A 25,489-nucleotide genomic window follows, 5' to 3' on the forward strand; every position below is an offset into this window, starting at 1 on the left:
TCATGAAAATTTACTCGGAAAATGACAGAAATGAAAACCAATATTTCCCTGCAATTTTATACATCATCATTGCCCGTCAATTGGTTCCCATATAATGTATATATTTGTGGAGGGAGAGAAGTATGATACTGAAACCACCCATCGAACAACTCGACCATGCACGGTGCCTTCTTTACCAGCAACCCTTTCTCTGCATTTCAAACAGATAGAACACAATTGTAAGAGTCCCCATGCACGACGTCACCATAAGTAGAACTTCATCTAAACAAGATGCAAACATCATCGACTTGCCTTGAATTTCTCTCTTTCCTGACTGTCTATGTGTGCCATAAGTTCTTCTTGTTTTATCAAAGCCTCGTATAAAGCCTGTTTACGAAGTTAAACACACCAGTTTATAAATATACACAAAAATTGTTGAACATGATGTCACACACACCAAAAGTTTAAAAAGTGATTCACAAATAGATATAAACCCTTTTTGTAGTTATCAACTCTGCTTCCAATGCATCCACACGATAAACTGCAGCATTGAGCAGCTCTTCTTTCTCATACGGCATCACATTAGGCTTTGACTGCAGCATGTCAACCTTCTCTTCGAGCTCCCCGAGGCGTTTTAAGGTAGATGAGGAAAGGTTTGTCGTTGTGAATCCGGGAGCACGTAAAGGAGGACGACATTCCTCCTTATTTGTTGAATCAACAGTCATGTTAAGAACATTTGAAGCAGAACCAGATTCTGAGTACCGTATTCCCTTGGTCACACGAAATGCTATTGAACGAGCAAAAGTATAAAGAGCCAAAATGATGCCAGCTGTAACATTCAGGAGATTCTTCACATTTCAGTACTCGAAAGAAAAAATATTCAGCAATCAAATCTAAGTCGATATATAAATTTATTTATCTTTGTATCGTAAATTAAGTTTTATTTCACATGCAAGAATTAAAGTAGTTTGACGTACTTTTTTCTCTCTTCGGAATGGTAGGTAGTAAAGTACAGATTCAATGAACGCGAAAAATGTGAAGAAAAATAATACCAAACAGAACTTTGTGAAAGGGATAGTTATTGAACTGGAATTGCAAGTTTCTCATTCCTTAAGATATTTTCTGTATGCCAACGTAGAAATTAATTATGACAGATATTTTGAAAATGTCATTTGTTGGTTCAGTTAAAGAAAAAACAAATGAGTGTCTACATCCATGCCAGCAGGTTTTAAGTAACAATAATATCCATTCTCAGCTAACAATAATGACATGTCAAAACCAATAATTGTGCATGAACTATATAACCTGTTGAGCAAAGTAGTTTTCTCGATGTTGCTTGTTTCTCCATTGATCTAACAACAATGGCCTTGTCAACCATGGGAACATACTCAACTAAGCGATCACCATCACTAGCCTTACCAACCAGTCTTGCCTGATAAACGTAAAGTCACTTAAAATTAAATTTATTGAAACATTTTTAATCTTGCAACCTCAATATCAGTATCAATGTATCATGATCACTCACTTCTTCATAGACAGGAGTTAATATAGGGCTAATACAGGTCCCACATGCTTTGGGAGAAGCAATATCTTCAACTTCAGATCCTGATTCTCCTGTAGATGTATCACTACCACCTCTAATCTGTTTTCTCAAAAGCCCAGAATCAAAATAAAGACAAGACTTTGTTAATATAACATCTGAAAATTCCAAACTTACAAAATTTTCAGGGTTCAAGATGGTAATGGAAGATTTACCATTGGATAAGATATCTTGTCACATTTAATCACTTTCCCCTCGTCGTTGGAAACAGTTACTATTTGTTTAGAACATCCCATTTCACCACTAAGAACCATCTGCATGCCCAAAATTATTCTAGTTGAATCACAGACTCAGTAAGATACAAAGTAGAACCAAAAACATGAGAGAGCTAGTTAAAATTTATTCATTTCAGCACTCACCTTTAAAATGTTTGGGTCTTGCCACGGTCCTTTATCTGACTTCATACAACCACCTTGATCAACACAAGTGCACATACCACCAAGAAATTCTGGAAGCTCGCTGCAAAGCTTACCATTAGTCAGAATTCTCAAATAACAAGTTGATTGAGAAATCACTCCATTACCAGAATTGAATGTACAGTTACCTCTCGTCTATAATCTCAAGTAGTTTACTCTGGAACTTATTTCCAAGAACCTAATGGAACATTCAAGAGTCAATTAAAACCTATACCTAAGTTATCTCCGAGCCAAAAATATGGAAGGTTAATCGTTAACAATAAATCAAAATTGTCACATACATGGATCTTTGAAGTGGTTTTGGGATCAAGAAATGTTTTCACAGTGTTCCAGAGCATCTTAAAACCAGGACCAGCATTGATGATGAACATTTGACAGAGTGTCTGCACAGTAGTATCATTTTGAGAATAAAAATTAGAAGCACTAGATGTATGAACAAAAAGAAAATTTAATGAAAAAAAATGAAGATAAAACCTACATACTTCAGGATAGTAATCACCATCAATCTTCTGCAGACGGGTGATCAGCTCCCGTGCAGACTTTGTTAGGTTTTTGAAGCCCTGGAAAATACAAGACAGCATATTATTACAAACTCCAACCTTAATTTTTTATTAACTTCAAGTTAAAACGGTGTTTAGAAAACATTAATTAGCCATTTACATAAAACCTACCACGCCTTGAACATCCAAAATAGTTGTACTTGAGTCTATGTGTCTCTTTGCAGCTATAGAACAAGCCGGAAACTTAACAGCAAAAGCTTTCTCAAAACTCTGAACATGGTATCTCAAATACCTTTCCAAGGTAGTTACTTGCATAAGCTTATTGGGATCAACTTTCCCTAGCCTCTCAATATAAACAGGCCTTCCTTCCTTATCCACGCCATGATAGCCATGTGGGTAGTATTTCAGAACCTCATTCAACTCCTTGAATTCAAAATCCTACACGGCAGAAACCATAGTGTAGTATACATCAACCACAGGTTTGAATAAATTAATCAATGTTCAGATCGTGAAATCGAATACACAATGCCTCACCTCCATTATTGTATCTGTTCCATATTCTTTCCTCCATTGGATCATGTTGGCCCACATGTGCTTCGCTTTCTCAATATCAAACTTCCTTGCTTTCAAGAATCTGCAAGAAATGTGTTAATATGTCAATTTCCTGTGTAAGAAGTTTATCCACAGAAAAATATGCAAAAGAAAAAACCCAGTTGGAGTGTTTGGGACCTCAATAGCATATGGTAGTCATCGTGTATTGGAGGTAGCAAGTTATCCAACACAAGTGCCTGTCGAAATGCATCCACTGCTTGAAGCTCTTTAACATCTCGAACATCCTCAATGGAGAGGGAATTGCTCCTGCTGCTACAGCCTTTTCTGCTTCTTTTCTTCTTAAAAGAATGTCTGAATTTGGTTGATGCATTTAGTGCTTTCTTTTTCAGACTTCCAATTCTTGTCCACCGATCATCCTCTGAATTATTCTCGAAACTCAGTTTCCTCTCTCTTCTTTCATCCAATCCTTCAAAGCCTAATCAAAATAACAAAAAACTCTGAACACTAAAAATTTCATACAGAACTAACAATTTTTGGCAAGTATCAAATCCGCGGAAGTTAAATTCCATTCAATCACACTCGACTAGCTAATCTACACCTTAAAATCTAAAAGAAACGAAATCTTTATACAAATTCTTAACCAAGAAACATCGAAATAACGATGATAAAACACAATTCGAAACAAGAAAGAAAAGGAGAGTTTTTTTGTTACTCACAGAGGTTGGTTGACATGTCAACGAAGACCGAGTGCAGGTGAAACAGAAATCAAAGACAGATAAATCTGGAAACTTATAACGTTTTTGTTTTTTTTGTTTTGGGGTGAATGACACGTAAGTTGGTTCACTCCTTTTCGGAGTGTTCGTTAATAATGAAGCGGACACACTGAGTGTCGGCGGAAGACAAAATTAATGGTACAGTAAATTTGGATACAACATTATATTCTCAGAAACAATGGAAATCTAATGAACAAATTGATACATGAATCTATCCTATATATGCTTCCCCTCATTCACATGTAAATTATCTCCAATTTTTCAGACGTTATTTTCCTAACCTTGCCTTGCTGGGTCCACCATTTATGAGTTCATGACGTGCAACTTGGCGCCAATTTTACCTCCCTCTTTAACTTCTTCATTTACTTATTTCTTATTTTGGTTTCCCTTTATCCTTCACCGGGAATACAGAAAGCAACGTGACCTGAGTAAAACTATATAAAGAAGTAAAATCATGTTTGTCCAAAAAACTTTAAGATAATGAATTAAAAAGTATTTCACATTTATTATTCAGTTTTCTATTTTCTCATATTTTTAAATATAGAACTCGGATTAATACGTGAATTCTTAACAAAAAATCACTTCCAACTTATTGTCAAATGATTTTCTAATTTTGATTGAATTATTTTATAAACATTTATTCATAAAATCAATTATACTTCTACCAAAAACGTTTATTATTCACGAAATCGAAAATATCTTTGTTATACACTTTTCGTCATACGGTCTTTTCTATCAAGCATTACTAAAACATCATTTTATTTTATCATATATTCTTTATAACAATAAAAATGTCAAAGCTGTTGAATACTTAAACAGTAAATTTTAATATTCTGAAAATATCAAGCATTAGTACCTAAAGAGTGTAGATAAGTTTAAAAAATAGGTAAAATTTTGAATTGAAAATACAACCAGAACTGTTGTTTAATTTAATCCAATAATTAAAAGTAAGTGCTCCCATTATTATCAATAAAACTGATTACACTTTTTTTTTTGTATTGAATAAAAAGAAGTCAAAGGTTTCAGTAGAAATTTAGAAGAATCTAATCCGAATTTTAAATGTCGGTCAGGGAACAATTTTAATCTTTTATTATGCCCACAAATTTCTTCCTTTTTTTTCTAATATATTAAAATTCCCATTAATGCTCTTATTCGTATAGGCCCATTAGGGAATCATCAAACCAAAACATTCCTAGGCCAGGCCCACTCATAACTTTAAATTTCTAATATTTCCACTGGGTCATTCTCACACTTTTTTTTTTCTTTATAAAAATTATTCCATTTTTTGTCTGCTGTGCATCGATCACGGTGGAAATGCGATTTTGGCAATGCCATTTCTGTAAAGAACAAAGGATGTGAACTCAACAAAATGAGTATTTGAATAAAAAAGTACTTTTAATGCAATGTGCAAATAAATATACGGCCCATTCACTATTTACACGCCTTAGTTTAATATTCGCATCACTCGCTTTAAAATTAACATTGACGGAAATTAGTTTTCATATGTATGATTATGCGATAAAAAAGTAGGTTTTGTTATACGTGTAGATCCAAAGCACGACGGAATATTAGTTTTTCTTTGTGTAATCATACACAAAACTCTAAAAATTAGTGTTTTTTTTATGCATTTAACAAAAAGATTCAATTTTTGTAATATTATTTACGTGAGAGAAAAAACAATTAAATTATTTTAGTAAGGGACTTAGGGTAGAAAAAAATATTAAATATTCTATTATGATTAAACTTGAAAATATTTCGTTCTTAAAAGATATCATTTGTAAGTAATCCTATAGATATTTATAATTAAATAAATAGATTTTAACTATTTTTTTTAAATGATTTGTATAATTTAACATATATCTATTCATGTAAATAAGGAAGATGGTAAATACGAGTTAGGGTTGTAGGATAATTTTGTAATGTCACAGATTAATAAAACTTTCGGGTGAAAATAGTAAAACTGAGGGAGGGAAGGTTGAGAATAACAAATCCAAGAGAATATTCCAATAAATGGCTTTGCTTTTCGGGCTTTTACTTTCAGCATTCCACAGTTTCTTCGCGCACCTAGCAAATTTTTTAAATTATATTTTATCTTGTATAAAAGTGACTTTTTAATTATATGTTTCAGCAATTTTTTGGAATAAGTTTCTCAAAATTCTAAAAATAAAATTTTTAGAACGAAGTTTCTGAAATAAAATTAGAAGCTATAAAATGTATTTTGAAAGAAAAAACATTTTTGAATGTACGTGATATTTTAAAATGAATTTTCAGGAATATCTCACATAAGATCTATTCCTTCCTCTCGAAACCCATAAAATATATGTTGTGGAGTGGTTTTTTCTTTGTTTTACATATGTTTTTAGTTTTTTAATTTTGATGCAAAATTAAAAATTGTCTTTGTCCCCAAAATTTTTTATAATTTAATCTATAAACTTAAAAAAATAAACATATAAATTTTTTTTAATTTAATTATATTAAAGTTTTTCATATATCAATTGTATTTTATGATGATCTTTGAGTTTATACCTTTTAATATATTTTAATTCAAATATCGATATAAAATATCATTTAACAAATATAAAAAACATTAATATTATTTAATTAAAATAACTATATTAATTTATTGTTAAAATTTTGAAACAAAATACATACAAATTTAAAAGAAAAACGAATTTCAATTTAACGTTTACATTTTTAACATTTTTTTTTGTGTTTTCATTTTTCTCTTTCTTTGTAGTGTTCTTTCCTTTTTCCTTCACAATTGTAATAATGAAAGTGATTATGATGACAACAGCTATATGTTGTACTAATGAAAAGTAATTTAATCTTTTTATATGTTTGTGACGATGAAGTTAATAAATGAGGGGGTGCAGAAAGAAATAACATGGTCAAGGAAATAGGCGGAATTTATGATTTCTTGTTCATTTGGATAGACGTCCCTTCAGAAAAATAAAGCTTACAAGACTAGAGACATCAATCACTCCTTTGAAATATTTGTGATATCTCCATATAAGACATTTGTGATGTATGTTATATTTTAGATTTGAAAAGATTTGGATTCTTTTTGTGTATGATTAATAGAATATCATCACCTTCAAAGAAAATATATATATATATAATTGGTGAGTTTTTTAATCAATATATTTGATAAAAACTATACCTTAATTATCTAATATGATTTTGTAATATTGGGGACTACCATTTATACCCAGATGAATAATTAGAACACCAAAAAATGCATACCCAGATGAGTTTTATAATTTTAGTTCAATTTCATGCTATTTTATGTACTCAGCAGAATAATTTAGATTTCAGTCCACCACTCACTATGGGATATAAATATACCTTTTGGGATTATGTTCATGTAGAGCATTTGAATCAAAATATAACTACACCCTTTATTTTAAAATATTCATTGTATATACTTTATCTATTAATTAATTAATTAATTGATGCCCAAGTGATGAGTGAAAGGCACTTCAATTACCACATATCTAGGCGTGGCATATTTTAAAATGATTTTTTCAATTATTTATGATAACGTAATTTGTATTTTATTTCTGGTATAATATATGTTTTTGTAATTTTTATTATTATAAAATATCTATTAATTTGCTTATATAGTATCTATTGTTAAAGAGTAATGATGTTTATGATATAAACACCATTCTTCATGAAAAAATTCTTAAACTAAATTTCAACAAAAGATAATTAATGTTGATGATAACGTTTTAGTGAATGTAGGTCTAAACATTACAAAATTGCCAGGTCATCACTAAGTTATTTCAAATGTTAATTATAAAAATCAAATTGATATTATTAAAACGAAATAAAATTATATTCATGAAATAGAAAACTACTTAGGTGAAATTATAAGTATTAAAGTGTGTATAATGGATATTTTTTGTGTTGATCTGAAATCCAAAACACAAGTGGTCTTTTGACAATTTGAGCAATCACTTAACAATCAGTTTTAGAGATAACATTATTATTAAGAAAATAAACTTTTATATTTATTAAAAAAACAGAAAAAAAGTGTAAAAATCTATTAGACATTAAAATATCGTTATATTATCCAAAATTGTTGATGTAACAAGGTAGTTTGATAATATGGTAGGAATGATGATGAGCATGACCAAAATCATGGTGGAGGACTCAACTATCATTACCATTTTCACCACTATTTATCTTTCATATAAAGCCCCCTTTTGATTCAAATTTCCAAAACAAAATACAATTTCATTTCAATTCAAATATATACTTTAATCAAAATAAATTAATGGTCAGAATAATATATATAATTTAAAATATATTAGATTTATTGTCCATAACCAACTGTCGTCGGTTATATTATTATTGTCACGCGCAGGTAAAGTTTGGGTGGGATTTTGGCAGTACATTGCAGTAACGACGTATTGCATCGCACTGCCAAAATATGAAATAAAATATAATTTTTTTGAGTAACAAGTATATAATTGTTTCAGTATTCTTTTACCACAGAAAGTGTGCATCAACTGAAAACATAGTTCAATAAAAAAAATAAAAAAAATCTATAAAGCATAGCTTCATGGTTGGATTAGGTGCGTGTGACGTTTACTTAAAATATGTTTTTAATTAAATTATCAAATATTTAAAGACGAGGATAGAATAGAATGACTACGCCTGAGTTATTATTTCAAAAGATAGGAGTCTCCTTTTTATCTTAGTCAAAACAATTATCTGAAATCATGACACTTTTATGTCTTTATTAAATAGTATCACGTTCAAAGTGTAGGTGTAAAAACAATCAATATACAAGTGTACATTAGATAGTTTATTAATAGTATAGTTTTAAAATTTATCTAAATAAATTATAAAAAATGAATTATTTCTATGAGATTTATCAAAAAATTTACTCTACAACTTCTCTTATAAATTATTTGAACCATATGACCATCCATTAACTTAAAATCAAACGATCTAGATAGACATCCATGGAATGAATACAATCACATATCATTCTTGTGTTCATACATATAAGAACATTAGTCTTAATACTAATCAATTTAAGATAAGATGTAGTTATCATCCGTTAATCCTAATTAAGCTGTTATTAATAGAAAAGATAGATAATTGTATTTAATACACATTAATTACTTAAGTTACTGAATTTCTGTTGATTTTGATATCAAAATATATTTTGCAGGTAATCTCTCAATCTCATAAAACGACAACAAAGCTTGAACTTGAATATTATTTCAATATCATTGACCTCGACTTTTTTTTTTTAATTAAGTAAGGATTAAGAAATGGATATGAAAATTTCTATTCTATTTCTTTTATTTATAAGGCAAGCATTTCACTATTTAATAAGATGTTTGATATTGATTAATAATTTTGAGACTTCAACAAAATCATTCATCAATCAGTTTTCAACCCATGTAACCAATATACTATTTTTTTTTTTGCAGATGTTTAAATTGAAAAAAAAATTACGCAAACCGTGTGAAATAATCTACATTAATTTTACAACATTTTACCATAGTTATCTTTAAATGCATAAACAATTGAATGTCTGAATAGAACTATTCTATACTATAAGTATACAAATATTGTTAAAATATACACAAGCAATATGAATGAATTTTGATAAGAATAAAGGAATAAACGAGGTTTTGGTTGGATAAATGTTGTGGCACTTTTTGTGAAAAAGGTAGGAAGAGCAACCTTGTATTTGTTGATGTATATCTATGAAATTGAAACGACAAAGATATCTTATTCATTCTACAGAAGAAAGGGTTTGGAATAATTAGAGGAAGAAAGTGCAAAACATATCATAAAATCAAATCAAAGCACACAACAGAGAGACGATTCCCATTCGGATACTCAATCCATTATGATGTGCCTTCACTCTTCTGCATAGTCTTACTTTTAATTATGCTTTTAATTATAACCATAATCTTATCTCATCAATTTCTCAACCATTGGACCTCCCCATTAGATTTTCTTCACTTCCCCAATATCCATAAATTCCTTTTTTTAATTCTTTCTTTTCTTTCAATACTTCCCAAATTACTTTCACTGTTGTAAAGATGTAAAACTATAAAGATTGTATATTCAACTTTACATAAGCAATCATGGATTACCATAATCACTTTTAACTTTTCATTCGATTAGGGGTGAGCCTCTGTTTAAAGTAAATAAGATTAGCAGATGGGAAGGGATTAGAACAGTAAATTTTCCCTTTTTGGTTTGACGTGAATGATGGATTTAATTAGATATGGGAAATGAAAACATATATATATGGATGGACATCTTAGCTTCTCGTGATTTATGGCGATCTACATGTCACAACTCACTACCTGGGGTTCCATCATCTTGACATGACATTATGGGACACTCAAACATGGCAGCATTTATTCTAGACACACAATTTTAATTAAATCATTCATCACCATACTTTTCCTTTCTTTTACTTAAATCACTCATGCAACCTTTTTATTACCAGCCAATTAAAAAAAATTCAACTTTTGAAGTACATCCTCTCAACTCTTCTCATCTAACCATATCATGACAAAATGGCGGATTTAAGATACTAAATTAGCGGGTAATTTACTTTTCAACTCATGTAATATGTTTGTACCGTTTTCACTATACACAGGTTTACCCTACAATAGCGATTAACAGGTTCAAATATATAAAATTAGATAACAAAATAATTTTTTTAAATACTTAATAACTTTTATGAAATTAAGAGATACACGTGTACACTCTCATATATATATATATATATATATATATATATATATATATATATATATATATATATATATATATATATATATATATATATATATATATATATATATTTGCTAACGCGCATACGTCTGTTTTTAATTGGTATATTTTAGTAATGTATACCGGATTTTAGTAAACAAAAATACCCTTATATATCATGAATTCTAATTCTATGTTTTAAGGTTAAGGGTATTTTAATCATTTTCATTCTCAAAACTAAAAAAAAAACTTCCTAAATCCTTACTTACCTCTCTCATTCCTCTCAACCTTTTCTCTTTCATCTCTTTCATTCCAACATTTTCTTTATTGTTGTCCAAACTGAAAAAAAAAATCAGAAACACTCGCTGTTAAACAATTTCTTACAACAAAAATGATTTTATAATGAGTTTTTATTTTATAATTTTTGTCTTATCTAATTTTATCTAATTTTCACAAGCATAATGACATATGAAGGAATTGATAATTGGACAGGAAAAAATCAGAAACACTCGCTCTTAAATAATTTTTTACAAAAAATGATTTTATAATGAGTTTTCATTTTATAATTTTTGTCTTATCTAATTTTCACAAGCATAATGACATCCAAAGAAATTGGTAATTGGCCAGCAAAAAATCAGAAACACTCGCACTTAAACAATTTCTTAAATAAATGATTTTATAATGAGTTTTCATTTTATAATTTTTGTCTTATCTAATTTTCACAAGCATAATGACATCCAAAGAAATTGGTAATTGGCCAGCAAAAAATCAGAAACACTCGCACTTAAACAATTTCTTAAATAAATGATTTTATAATGAGTTTTCATTTTATAATTTTTGTCTTATCTAATTTTCACAAGCATAATGACATATGAAAGAATTGGTAATGGGCCTAGAGGGTTTTTTTAGAAAGGAAAATGATACTCGAACAACCAAATTTGACAACATTTCGACACAGCACACGTGTCAGCGTTTGAGAGGGCCACGTTCAAAACGAAAAAAGCTGCTGCGTTCTGAGGAAATCTGAAGAAATCTGCTTCAAATGTGACGTGGCGAGGACGGGCACGGGCAGCTTGCGTTTCAAATTTGAAATGGTATTCGAACTTCGTAGACAGAGAAGCGCGAACAACCAAAACCCACTTCTATGACCTAGACGAGAGAGTTGGAGAAAGGGTTCAGGAGCGAGAGAGAGAGAGACCGAGTCCTTGCCGGAGTGGCACCGCCGTTCACTGTTGAAGGCCGTGTCGGAGAGATCGAACGCCCTCCAGCCCGTTCCGTTTGAGGGGCGCCGCAGCTCCGTCGTCGACCGCTCCAAGCGAACACGGCATCGTGTTCCGTCCGTTCCGGCACAGCGACCTACGGAGGCGTTGAAGGTGTCGCGTCGTCCCAGGTGGTGCCGTCACTGTCGCGGAGTGCCGCCGGAGGGTCGCCGGAGTGTCGGCGGAGTGTGGGCTGTGAGGCGGACCAAAAAGAGGGGTTTTCCGCACTGCGAGTTCCACCGCCACGCGTCGTCTTCACCCAAGGTTGGTCTGTTTTTTCATTTTTCAGTGGAATGAATGTTGAATACATGGATGATGTTGTTTTTGGATTGGATTTGGTTATGTAGGAAACGTCTCCCAAGTGGATGTTGTTCTGTAACTAATTTTTATACAAGTTGTCTGCTTAATCTTACACTGTTGCTCTAATTCTGTTGGATTGGTAGTCATGGTTGTAGTTGGCCTTGGTGTCAAAAAACTTGAACCCAATGACCCACATCATTCGGGTTTGGTAGCAGTAATGTTGGTGAAGCAAGGGTCCTAGAGAATGTATTTTTATGGGAGACGAATTTGTTAATAAAATGTTAAGAAATTGTTCCGAAATTACTTAGAAGTAGCTGAAATGAGGTACAACAAACAAGCCACCCCAAAATGAGAGTGATGGACGAACGTGGCCTTTGTGTGCAAAAAGTGGAACCCAGGTACCTAGTTATTTTGCCTGAGGTAGCAGTCATGTTCCTCGCGCATGAGTGTATGAAAATGTTGTTTTATGTGGCACGAATATGTTAAAAAAATGTTATCCTGAGTGTTCCCAGATTGCTTAGAAGTAGGTTAAATGAGGGAAAACAAACAAGCCACCCCAAAATGAGAGTGATGGACGTAGTTGGCCTTGGTGTGCAAAAACTGGAACCCAGGTACCCACTTAATTTGCCTAAGGTAGCAGTCCTGTTCCTGTACCATGAGTGTTTGAAAATGTTGTTTTGTATGGCAGGAATATGATGAAATAATGTTAACATGAGTGTTCCCAGATTGCTTAGAAGTAGATAAAATGAGGGAAAACAAACAATCCACCCGAAAATGATAGGGGTGGACGTAGTTGGCCGTGTTGTGCAAAAACTGGAACCCAGGTACCCACTTAATTTGCCTAAGGTAGTAGTCCTGTTCCTGTACCATGAGTGTTTGAAAATGTTGTTTTGTGTGGCACGAATTATATGCATTCATAAATGAGAATTATATTTTATTGTGTTTTAACAAATGCTGACAATGTTTGTTATGATTTCCAATTTTTTGTTTTAGTTCATTGTGTTGGTGTAATGTAATTTAAGTTTTTGTGTTGCTGTAGTGTGATGGAGGAAGAACGTGGTGAACAAAGTGACAAAGGAAGTGATAGAACGAAGAAGGTACGTAGGATTGTATTTGATTTCCATACATTTGTTGTTTGACTGTATTTAATTAATAAGCATGACTTCCTATGCAGTTAGTGTTGAGACACTACTGCAGAAGCAAGATGATAGGTGTTTTGAACGAACGGTTGACTATTGAGCAGAAGGGAAACATTGAGAACAGTGTTTTTGGTTGGTTGTTATACTTGCCAAGTTCTATTAAGATAGGTAGGAATTTGTTATCTAAGTTATGTGGTGAATGGGTAGATAGCATGAGTGGGTTTTATTTTGGGGGCAAAGTTATTAAGTTTACCGAATTTGATGTGTGTCTCTCGTTAGGGTTGCCTGTTGTTGGTGAAGCGATAGATTTAAATAAAGTTGGGCATCGTAGTGTTTGTAGGGAGTACTTCCCTGAGGGGAAAGTGGATGTCAGGATGGTATATGAGTTTTTGTTAGAGGAACATCAAAATTTTCCAATAGAACATTTTTGCAGCTTGTATATATTGGTAGGCATATAAGAGTTTTTGGTTCCGAATCGAAGTGGAGTAGTATTTCCAATCATATTTGACCTTGTTTCGGACTTTGGGAGTGTGGGTAAGTACAATTGGGGCAGTTTAGTTTTTCAGTACTTTGTTGGAAGTGTGTGTGGTGCTTCAACAACAATGAAGAATGAAACAACCAAAAGTCATATTCATGTTGAAGGATGTGCTTACCTGTTGCAGGTACGTGTTTGTTATGTAATTGTTAGTGAAAGACAATGATTGTTTATTGTTTGAATTATTTTTATTGTCTTAGTTGATGGATTAAACATTTGCAGGTATGGTTTTGTCACCATTTTGTGACATCGAAGTCCATTTACAGTACACGGGTAACAAAATTCCCAAGGTTGTTGAACTGGATTGATATGAATATTGGGGATAAGTTTATCAAAACTGCTTTGGCAAAGGGATCGGTGAGTAGTTGTTGATTACAGGAAGGTGCAAATTTATTTATGATTTGTGTTATTATGAAACAAAAATTGTTAATCACATTGCAGGTTGTTATTGATGTTGGTGTGTCCAAAGAGGAGCTTTGTTATGGTATGGTGAAAGACGCTTGTGAGAAATTTGGTATTCCATTTAAGAAGCAAAATACAGGAGATAAGGAAAAATTACTTTTTGTTGTACAAGAACAAACACTGGTAATCGCGGACATGGAAAGCAGTATTAAGGATTTAAGAAAGTTGGTTGAAGCAAAAAATGAAGATAAGAATGAAGATAAGAATGAAGATAAGAATGAAGAATTTGTGGAAGAACCGTGTTGGGGAAGTGAAGATGGTTGTCAAAGTACACCGGTTCAGCATGAGCAGCAAACCACTGTGGTTGAAGGTGGATTTCAAATGCAACAAAGCACAATGTATGATCGTATGAAAGCGCAACCCCGAATACGAGTTAAGAGTGTGGTAAAAAGAAGTCCTTATACTGCAGGTGTTAGAAGAAACAAATTAGTACCTGAGTAATTTGTATTACATTACGAATGTCACTTTTAGATAATGTTATCATGTTTGGAATCATGTTTAAATAGTTGTTTTAATTTTGAAAACATTGGAATCCTTTTTTGAATTGTCATGAATTCATTGTTATTGTCTGTAATAGTTTATGACAGAAGCAGGGACTTCAAATGAAGTGGGATGAACATGAACTGAAGTTGTTTTAGGACGAGCGTCCTCAGCGAGTGGGAGAGCGAGTGGGTGCAAGAGGGCTGAACGAGCGGAGCGAGGTCGAGCGTCCTGAGCGAGTGGGAGAGCGAGTGGGAGCAAGAGGGCTGAACGACCGTAGCGAGGACGAGCGTCCTGAGCGAGGACGAGCGTCCTGAGCGAGGACGAGCGTCCTGAGCGAGTGGGAGAGCGAGTGGGTGCAAGACTGGTGAACGAGCGGAGCGAGGTCGAGCGTCCTGAGCGAGTGGGAGAGCGAGTGGGAGCAAGAGGGCTGAACGACCGGAGCGAGGACGAGCGTCCTGAGCGAGTGGGAGAGCGAGTGCGATCAAGAGGGCTGAACGACCGGAGCGAGGTCGACCGTCCTGAGCAAGTGGAGATACCGAGGGGCGAGGACGACCGCTCTGAAACATTAGTCCCCACTTATTTGAACGGTCATCCCATTTGTGTTTTGTTAGGTCCAGCTGTTGTTTTGTAACATAATTTTGGGACTTAGGTTGTGTTATATATTGATAATTTAACACGCTTATTATAGTAAAATATAATAATTTATAACATGATGGTCAATATTACAAGTTCAAACCGTTTATGAAAGAGCTACTGCACCGTAGTGTGCATAACTTATAAACTAAGTACCCAATCATATTAACTACCATCCCACACGTTAATTTTTGATTTTGTATTATCATGATTTTATTTTTTTAAAATTTCAAGAGTAGATGAAAACCTTGATGTCCAACTAAGTCTACCTTATTGGGCATTTTTGTCAGGTAGAAATTTGATTTCGAAGTTCAGAAACCCCTGTGGGCAAAACTGATAACGTAAGTACCCAAATATTTTAACTAAAGTCCTATTTATGTAGAATATTTTCGAAAACATTATTTACTTTTTTATGTTAGTGATAATTTTGACAAATGTTTTATTGCATTGGTTTTAATGAATTTATTTAATTTTTTTTTACCATAACAAATGAAGTTACGACAAAATTATTGAAGTTCAACTACAACAATTGAATCAAGACCAACGTGGTTGACAGAAAAAAGTAATAATTGCATTTTCATTACATGATAAAAATTCAAAGACAGTTACAAGAATTCGTAATGTAGATTACGGTTTACAGTGAGATTGGATGTATAACAGTACAGGGACATCCATTAATATAAACTTGAACTAAAATGTCATTTCCAAGATTGTTAACCTCAAACACTAGGACGTCTCCCTCCTTCAACCCATATTCCCTGCAAAATTCCTTCCATCCTTTGCCAAACTTTGTGGAATTGCGAGTGACAGAAACCAAAACACTACACATGACGCCGTCCTTCTGTCCAAGGAGCATAACCTGTGTCAACCCTTTGCTCCTGATAAGATTCCCAAATGCAATTTGCAAGTCCTGTGCCAGTAACAAAAATGAAGTAAATCACATTATCCAATTTATGACAATTTATTAACAAAATAAAAATTTAGTTAGGACGTACCAAATGACTACCCTCTGCTTGTGATTTTGTCAACTTCACCGGAAACAATGAGGTATCAGGATAATTGGTACCATCATAAATGAAGGATTCCCTACTCTCTTGGGAGCAAGCACCGAAATATATGGTGATATGGAAATGATTATTACCCACATAGTCGAAGCTTATGTGGGAATCGTTCAATCTTTCGGGGTATATGTTTCTCATTTCACCCCAACCATTAGTTATTCTTGGATTGACGGTATCCATGTTATAAGTCACCACATGCGTGTGACCATTGTTGTCCACCAAGGACCATGTCGGTCCTAATTCATTTTGGAAGGCCGCAGCAAAGTGCCTATAAACGTACCCAATGTCCTGCAGAAGTTTTAAGCAAGTATAAGCTAACTGTCATGAGAAGAAAATAATTACGAAGAACATGATTACCGAATGAGAAAAGTGGATGGATCCAAATTTCCACAACACTCGTAATGTTAGAGCGGAGGTTGAGGCAGCCATAACTTCAATATGCAAAACCAATATGTTAGGCTCTTTCCATTTACCCAACCCTAAACCACAAATATATATACACAATGAAGAGGTTTGACGAAACGTCAGAACAGTGCACCGTCAGACGTGTCTAATGAATTTGTAGAGTGAATTAATTGGTTCGTTACAAGAACGATGAATGCCATTGGGAGGTGAGGAATTTGAATCCGTTCAACGAAGCAGTTAATGTGTTGAACCGTTTCAACAACCATTTATTTCATAATAAATGAGTCGTACTAGTTTATGACGTGGTGGTTGGGGTACATTAAATGGATAACAGAAGAAGAATAACCACATTAAGAACGAACGCTACTAACATTGACAACGAACGTTCTGCGAATAAGAATATTACGGAACGGCCGCCAAATAAGGACCGTCCTAACAACGTAGTTGACAAACCGAACGTTGAAAGTCAAAAGTACAGCACATGTCAAACCCCATAATTGCCGAACAAAACGAAGGATGATAAGAATGGGCGAACGGTGGCTACATAACGACCGTCATACCAAGGAAGCACAGCACGCGCAACGTTTACCCAGCAAACACACCGTTCGGTAGTAAACATTCCTCAGTAACCATATTCATGAAAAATAAATGTAACCAAGTGATATATTAATGTTATTTATTTGAATGAAACGACACACATTATATTGAACACCATACATACCCCAAAAAAATAAGTTTCTACCCACAGTACATGGGTTAAAGGTGTGTATAAGTATTTCCTGAAAAGTCATCATTGTGAACAATGTATTCTCTGGATGTCAATAAAGACATGAAATCTGATTGGGTGACTTGAGATTCGAACATCTCCTCAGTTGGAAGTTCCTGAACATTGTGGACGTCCGTTATCTCCTCAGTTGGAAGTTCCTGAACATTGTGGACGTCCGTTATCTCGTCAGTTGGAAGTTCCTCAACATTGTGGACGTCCGTTATGTGTTGGTTACTTGTATCCTGAAATAAGAGTATTAGTTAAGGTTTAAATCAATGAAGTTGATGACTAATAAAAGTACATCAAAAGAAACGACATGTGTGTCTGTTACTGACATTGGAATTCCTTCCATGTTTGGTTTTAGCACCATGGGACTTTTTCTTTTTGGTAATTTTTTCAACTGTTGATTGCAACCTTTTTGTCCTGGGTCGGCCTTTGCGTTTGACAGCTACAGGATTGCGCACAAGTAAGCCGTCAATTTCACAGCTACGTGGAACCTCTTCATTACACTGCAGACGTCCATCCATGTGAGATGCATCATTCACCGTCGACAATGTGGTTGATGTACATACACCCAAAGTTTTGGCTATACAGTTTAAATCCGAAAGCAAGTTTTCAGATGCAGTGTCAGAGTCACAAGCAACCTCTGCGATGTCATAGAAACGCTTACACAAAGCTTGGTACCTTTGCATCTTAGGGTCTTCAATGTTGTTGGTGTAAGATGCTTTAATGAGAGTATGTCTTCTACGCACGTTTTTGCTCCACCTACGCAAAACATATTTTGTTGGTACATTACGCACATCTTCTTGCCCTAGGACCAATAAGGAATGTCTACACAAGATTCCCCTAAACTCAAACAGTTGGCAACTACAGTGAGTGTCAGTTGTCGCAGGATCAAAGACTACTTCATGAAATTTTGAACGACACTCAGCCTCTCATATGAAGTCTTCTTTAACACTGGACGTAGTTATTGTACCTTCTTTTGTCATGTTTTTAACGAAGCAGTTCATGCTGGGACCGAAATTCGTTTTGAACTTCCACAAATTTTGCCTGTGTGTACTCGGTTTGGTATTGTCTTTCAATAAGAGATTGAGATCCACATGGTAGTGTCGTATTCATCGAAGAAAAATCGGCCTCAAGTTCTTTTTGCGCTTTTTGTCGTAGGGCGTTATCGTACTGCTGCACAAATTGTTGAAGTGTTGTACTGGAATTTATGAATCCATCAAAGAATGCATTCATGCCCTCACTTCGTTGGGTAGTTGACATTCCCGCCCAAAATTGATGTTTCATATAACAAGGAACCCATCTTTGTCTATCTGCATACAACGAATTTAGCCAATCATTATTCTCTAACCTTTCACATGACATCAATTTTGCCCACCCTAACTCAAAGTCTTCATAACTGACTGTGTCATACACAAGCCTCTTAAGTTCACTTTTGATTGCTTTATAGCCTTTGTAGCCTTGCAACTTCTCAGGTATTTTTTTCATGATGTGCCACAAGCACCAACGGTGTTTTGTGTTTGGAAACACAACGTTTACGGCATTGGACATTGCCTTGCATTGATCAGTGACGATACCTTCAGGAGCCTTGTTTGACATACATCTAAGCCAAGTTGAAAATAACCATGTGAATGTCCTAGTGTCCTCTGCGGAAATCAAAGCACAACCCAGTAATATTGAATGACCATGATGATTAACACCAACAAACGGTGCAAATGGCATATCATATTTGTTTGTTAGGTAGGTTGTGTCAAACGACACAACATCACCAAAATCTAGACATGCTGCACGACTTCGTGCATCGGCCCAAAACACACTGCTTATTCGGTTCTCGTCGTCCATTTCCATATCATAGAAAAAATCATTGTTTAATTCTCTCATTCTTGAAAAATATGTTAAAAGTGCTTGGCCATCACCTTCCTTACAAAGAGTTCTTCTCTGCTGCCCAATATAATTACGGGCATCACGTTCCACGAATTGCATATTTTCGAACCCACCGGCCTCATTGACCAAAGATATGAAACTTTTGTTAATGCGAACACCGGAATTATCATTGATATTAAGGGTGTGCTTCACATGCATATTAATTCTTCGATTACCACGTATAAGGTTGGAGTTATTTGGACACATGTCATGGCTGTGTTCAGTAACAACTGTTCTCACCTGCCATCTTCCTTCTTTCATAACAACAGTTATTCCAGCTGGACATTGGTTTTTTCTGACTTGGCTGGGTTTTCCATTCTGGAGCAATGGAAGATAGGTACTTCCCTTCCCTAGAGCAAACTAATTTAAGGAAGATTAAGTCGTTGTTCTTATTTGTCCTAGAAGTCCGTATCCGAACACCAAAACCACTCCTCACAGCATACTCAGTGTAAAAACTTTTAACCTCTTCAATTGTATCAAACCACATATGAATTTTAGGGACAATATCGTTCACATTCTCAGTGGAATCGTTGTTGACCGCACAAGGTACTTCTTCAGACGCCATAATACGTGACATACACAATCAAAAGCAACGCCTAGTCCAACATGACATGGACGTCAAAGGTTAATGAAAGCGATCATTAAAACATGACAACAACATATTTGGTATTCCGGGACCACTAATGTTCATGCCCACACTTTGTGAAAACGACAAATTTCTTGTATTTGCAACTTTCAAACAATATTGTAACAAAAGGCAACATTTTTCTTTGTTCAATCAACCACAAAATAACTCTTTAATAGAAGGCATAACATTACAAATGAGTAAAACATTAACTTACTAAGAGAACCAACGTCCTTTCACAACCGCTTCAATAAATGGCCTTCAATATCCCACCAAGGTCCAACGGCCAAGCTCCTGGGGATTAAATGCTCTTCAATGTCTGAACAACTTGCTGGGATTAAATGCTCTTCAATGCCTTGCCAACTTCATACACGGAAGCTGTTGCTTTCGGCCATACCCTGTAATTCTTGAATGAGCAAAAGGTGAGTAATGCGAACAAAGAAATTAATGACAAAGGTCCGGTTTATTTGGCTTCATACTCCATTAAATGGAAGTTGGTGGATGGGCGGGAAACTCCAACGTAAGGAACGCCTAAACATTAATTGCATGACAAGCCAATTAAGGGTTTTAGCTGCACAAACGTCTTGTCATAATAATATAATATTATTATATCATTATTCAATTGTTAAGTTATCCCTGCGTCAGTTGTGTTAAAAAGTTTCAAGTGTAATTATGGCCATTTAAGTCAATATTATAATATTATATTCGTCTATATAATACAACTTTCGATTTCCTATTGGCATATCTCTTCTAAGTAGTTTGGACGTCAGGTACAGTAGCTTCTCCTTTAACTACAAGTAGTGTGTTTTTTCGTTGGCCCATGCATAACCTAATTCGTTTTCAACGATGCAGTTTGAAGGAATGGAGCCATGGGAGGGACTTGATATAGACGACAGTGATCTCAAAGCATTCTTAAAAAAGTGCAACTCAACTGCAACGTTGATACCAGGACCAGCTGGAAATGTACAAGCGGCCATGCTAAACAGGCAAACAGATGAACCTAAGTCAACACAGGAATTTGTTACTGACATTGCAAAGGCAACATTTGATCGAGATTTTAAATCTAATCCTTGGATATGGGCTGAGAAGTTCATTAAACACCATGGTCAACTTTTTCATTATCAGTGGACACGGTTAAGTAGTTTAAATGTTTTATGTTTTCAATAACAATGGTATGATATTGTTTGCAGGACTTGTAGAAGATGGCAACATTAACAACGTCACCCAGCTAGAACGCGTGAAGTCAATGCATGTCCTTCCATTTGTAGCATGCATTGTTAAAGAGTGCAACCCAAATGGATTGGGTGACATGAAAATTGTTGTCAAGGTGAATCACTTACAGGATTGAACTGCCACAGTGTCTACATTGTTAACTTTGTTAAAAGCCTGCTATGTTAACTTTTTCGGTATTCCTTCCTAACAGGATCAAAGTACGTCATTGTCTGCTTCGGTTCACAACAAAGTCCTTCTGCATCCAGAGTTTGGGCCGGATATAGGAGTTGGTGCTGTGTTATTATTGCAAAGTGTAAACCAACTACACCTTCTAATTATAACCTTTAAGAATCATGCACCACGTAAACTTATTCGTTGCTTTAAAATGTTATACATGTCTTTACGCACAGGTTGGTGCATTGAGTCCTTTTGGCAGGATTTATTATTTGAATATAACAGTCCGGAACGTTGTGAAGGTAATATCGTCAACTCATAACTAAATCCTAATTATTTTGTTCGATACGTACGGCAGTCGTATTGTTAAACTGACTTTAACCAATGTGTAGGTCTTCAAAGCTGACATAGGTCCTCCAACTGAGGAACTACTTAACGCTTCATCAAGACCTGTGATTCGATCCAATCCATGTCCCGAAAACAACAACAAAAACAAAGATGTTGGTCCATCTGAAAAGTCTTGTCCTTCTGGCTCTAATAATAAACAACAACCCCCATGGAAGATTGATGACCGTTTACAAATTAACGTTATGTTTGTATTTGAAGCATTAGTTAACATAAATATTACTTATGTTTTGTAACGTACACTATGCACTTATTTCAATATCAATGAAGGTTACCTATTCACAATTTTCATCAAAGAATAACCATAATTTACGTTCGACATCATTGTCACCCACCTTACGTAGCCTTCCTTTGGTTTCAGCATTTGCTATTGGATCCATCCGACATCGTTCATGTGAAACAAATTGAGCTGAATTGATATGTTGAAGGCCTGTATGGATGGACAACATACCCAACAACCAAGTCGTCCGTACAAAGCATCCCACAAAACCCCACTTCATCCAACGAAATATACGACATACTAAGGAAACTTGTTAGTCCCTGATGCGAACGTTTTGTTGTTAAACATTTACGCACGTTCAGTTTTCCGTCCTGCTGTTACAATTAAATTTGGGTAATGTGTTCGACTTCTACGTAATTTCCAAAAGAACGACATTTTTGATCTCCACTGCTATCAATGGCTAAATAAGTGGACGAGCGTGCACTTCTCAATGGGCGAACGTTCGTTAACTTCCGTCCACAGGGTGACCGTCGTCTTCTCCCTGGACGACCGTCAAATGCACGTTCGTTCTCCTGACGAGCGTTCGTTTTTTGGTCGATCGTCGTCTTCTCCCTGGACGACCGTCAAATGCACGTTCGTTCTCCTGTAACAATATGCGTTCGTTCTGTTGGGCGACCGTCCTTTCCTGCTTCCGCACTTGGACGAGCGTTCGGTCTCTGAAAAAGTCCAGCTGCAGGACCAGAACTGTTACCAAAGGCTAAATAAGTGGTTACTTTGGTATAACTCTTTGCACACAGAGGACCAGTACGTACTTCGATAAAACGTTTTGCACATTACAGTCAAATAACTTCAAATAACTTAATTTCAACTACCACATATTTCTCAAAATTTTCAAAAATCACATTGGATGTGCAACCAGTACGTAAATATCAGACGTATCAACAAATGTTCAAACATCATTACTTCCCAACATTCTACAACATGCCTAAATCTTCCAACACTTGATTCCTCCGCACGTTGTCCACATCCAGAATCCATTGACAAACATAATGCTCCCTAACTTGTTGTAGTTCTTCCTGCAAACACAATAATGCACAAAACATTAATCCAATGCAACATTTGTATGAAAGATGCACAACATACAAATTTAGACAGCTTACAGTTGTGTAACTGGGCATTGTCTTTGTTTCATATTTGTCAATGCCATCCCACAACTCCATAATTTTCAAAACAATTACTCCACAATCAAATCTACATCAAAACAAGTCCAACAACACCAGTATGATATTTAACATGTCAATTATACAATAAAATATTATACTTAGAAAAATCAACATTATAAACATACTTGTTTGGTTGGATTGGAGTATGCAAGTGTTGTATCTCCAATGATGGTTTGTTCTCTTCCGAACAATTCAACAAATGTCCAAAAAGCAATGCAAGATTATGTGCCTGGAAACAACATACTTCGCTTATAAATTTGGAATCACAAAGTAAACATCAATTACTATACATACAATGACATTGTCAATCTTTTGTCGTTCCTTTCTTTTGTGCCCAAAAGAGTCCAGTGCAAACATTTCCAATGATGGAATCTTCACAGCGTAGCACCACCAATGGCCGTCATGGATAATTGGGACAAACAACTACAACAAAAATAATATCACACCATCAACTACGAATAACCATAAACATACTCTCGAAATAACTTCAATGAAATGTAATTGCACTAACAAATTCGGCATTAACAATGTCATCAAATCCGATGATATTAGACTGGAAGTAGTGAGAGTAGTCATTCAATGTCCAAACTTTGCGATTACTCTTTCTCTTTCTTGACTCAATTAAAACATGGGTCTGCAAGGAAATGACACGGTTAGCTTTCATTTCTCATGTTAACAGATTATTAACAGCATAAAACAACTACTATTTTAACGTACCGCATATAATGGACTAAAACATATCCTTTTCACTACTCCGGTACTCCTTCTTTCAAAGAACATGAACACTGATGTGGCAAACAAAATCCCCTACACAACCAACAACTTCTTAATACTATACAATTGAACGCACATATAAAATAAAATAAATCATAAATTCACACACCAAATTTGATTATTACCGTGTTGCCAACCTGCATCCTAGGTCCAAAAGAATAACACTCTTGGGTTCCAAATGTTTGACCGCAAATTTCAGAAACAACCCTTGAAACAAAAATATGACATAACTGAACATGTTTCATCATCAGAGTATTACTAAATGGAATTTAATAATTGTCAAATTCATTACCTCCAAGGAAGTTTAAACGGAATAACCATCTTGTACAACTGTGTTCGATTTACATTCAATAAATTATCATCCGCAGTGTCATCATGTAGTGGCACAGTGCTTACAACAGGTTCAATATCCATAACGTCCTCAACGTCATCCTTCTGTCCTTCGCAAACAACCACCCCCATCAGTATACCTGAATGTTTGAAAACATTCGCCTTCCCCATGTGATCCACCATCACCATGAACATCACCATCCTCTTCTTTATCATCATTCCCTTTGTCATAATCTTCCTTCCCAACACCTACCAATGTAGCCAAACTTCTTAATTCTTTATCCATTGCAACCATTTTTCTTTGGTTGTCTTCAATTTTCTTCATGAGCAATTCTTCCCAACTTAACCCTAACTGATCTCCATCATCTTCCGCTATTGACCCTTCTTCCAAATCAAGGGCCGCACAAATGATTGAGTTTTGACGGTCCTCGTCCCGCAAAAACCACTCCCAACATATCTATAAACATCCTTATGTAATGAATCATTTAATAACAATCAAACACAATTCATGTACTGCACATCAAAAAAATGTCAATTCAAATTACACCTAACTTACCTCTTTCCGTTTAAACAATTCCTCTATTTTGTTAGACCTTAACTTAAGCGAACGCCAATTCATTATTCGCGGGAACACAATGTCATGTGCACCGTCCGCTAAACCCAAACGTTCAACCGCCCATATCTAAAAAACAAATATTATCCAAAACATTAATCATATGATAAACAAATTACGGCCACATCAGACGTAATAAAATTTTGAATATCTTACCTGCAACACTGCAACATTCCCACTAAGACCTAGGTCCCTTATGTCACCTTGCCTGATCTTCCGTGAAGCATTTCCTAAACTATTTACCACAAATGTGTGCACAGCTTTTGCCCAATTATAGTCGTACAAATTATCAATGTTATCTAATACTGTAAAAGGCATGTTACTAACTGCCCTTGAATGTCTAGGAAAGTAGAAAACAATAAAACAAA

General features: G+C 34.7%; 2 protein-coding genes and 1 pseudogene across 2 annotated transcripts; 1 reads left to right on the forward strand and 2 right to left on the reverse strand.

Annotated features, from left to right (window-relative positions):
• Nucleotides 1–22: 22 nt before the first annotated feature.
• LOC124844079 (phosphatidylinositol/phosphatidylcholine transfer protein SFH8-like) lies at nt 23–3,987 on the reverse strand. The gene is made up of 14 exons (XM_047320934.2): nt 3,764–3,987; nt 3,225–3,522; nt 3,030–3,129; nt 2,667–2,933; nt 2,478–2,555; nt 2,277–2,378; nt 2,124–2,173; nt 1,939–2,038; nt 1,735–1,833; nt 1,505–1,621; nt 1,285–1,411; nt 474–808; nt 292–366; nt 23–190 (listed from the first exon to the last, which is right to left on the reverse strand). Exons 1-14 carry the CDS (start codon nt 3,777–3,779, stop codon nt 173–175), a joined length of 1,782 nt encoding a protein of 593 aa, XP_047176890.2. The 5' UTR covers nt 3,780–3,987; the 3' UTR covers nt 23–172.
• Nucleotides 3,988–13,876: 9,889 nt separating this feature from the next.
• Nucleotides 13,877–14,712, forward strand: LOC148196050 (uncharacterized). Its single transcript, XM_088095361.1, has 3 exons — nt 13,877–13,936; nt 14,032–14,166; nt 14,251–14,712. Exons 1-3 carry the CDS (start codon nt 13,877–13,879, stop codon nt 14,710–14,712), a joined length of 657 nt encoding a protein of 218 aa, XP_087951487.1.
• A 1,309-nt stretch (nt 14,713–16,021) lies between these two features.
• LOC148196051 (protein FAR1-RELATED SEQUENCE 5-like) lies at nt 16,022–20,110 on the reverse strand (annotated as a pseudogene).
• Between the last annotated feature and the right edge of the window lie 5,379 nt (nt 20,111–25,489).

This window comes from Vigna umbellata, chromosome 7 (assembly GCF_029865625.1).
Source record: "Vigna umbellata cultivar VRB3 chromosome 7, Vumbellata_1.0, whole genome shotgun sequence".
Classification (NCBI taxonomy): domain Eukaryota; kingdom Viridiplantae; phylum Streptophyta; class Magnoliopsida; order Fabales; family Fabaceae; genus Vigna; species Vigna umbellata.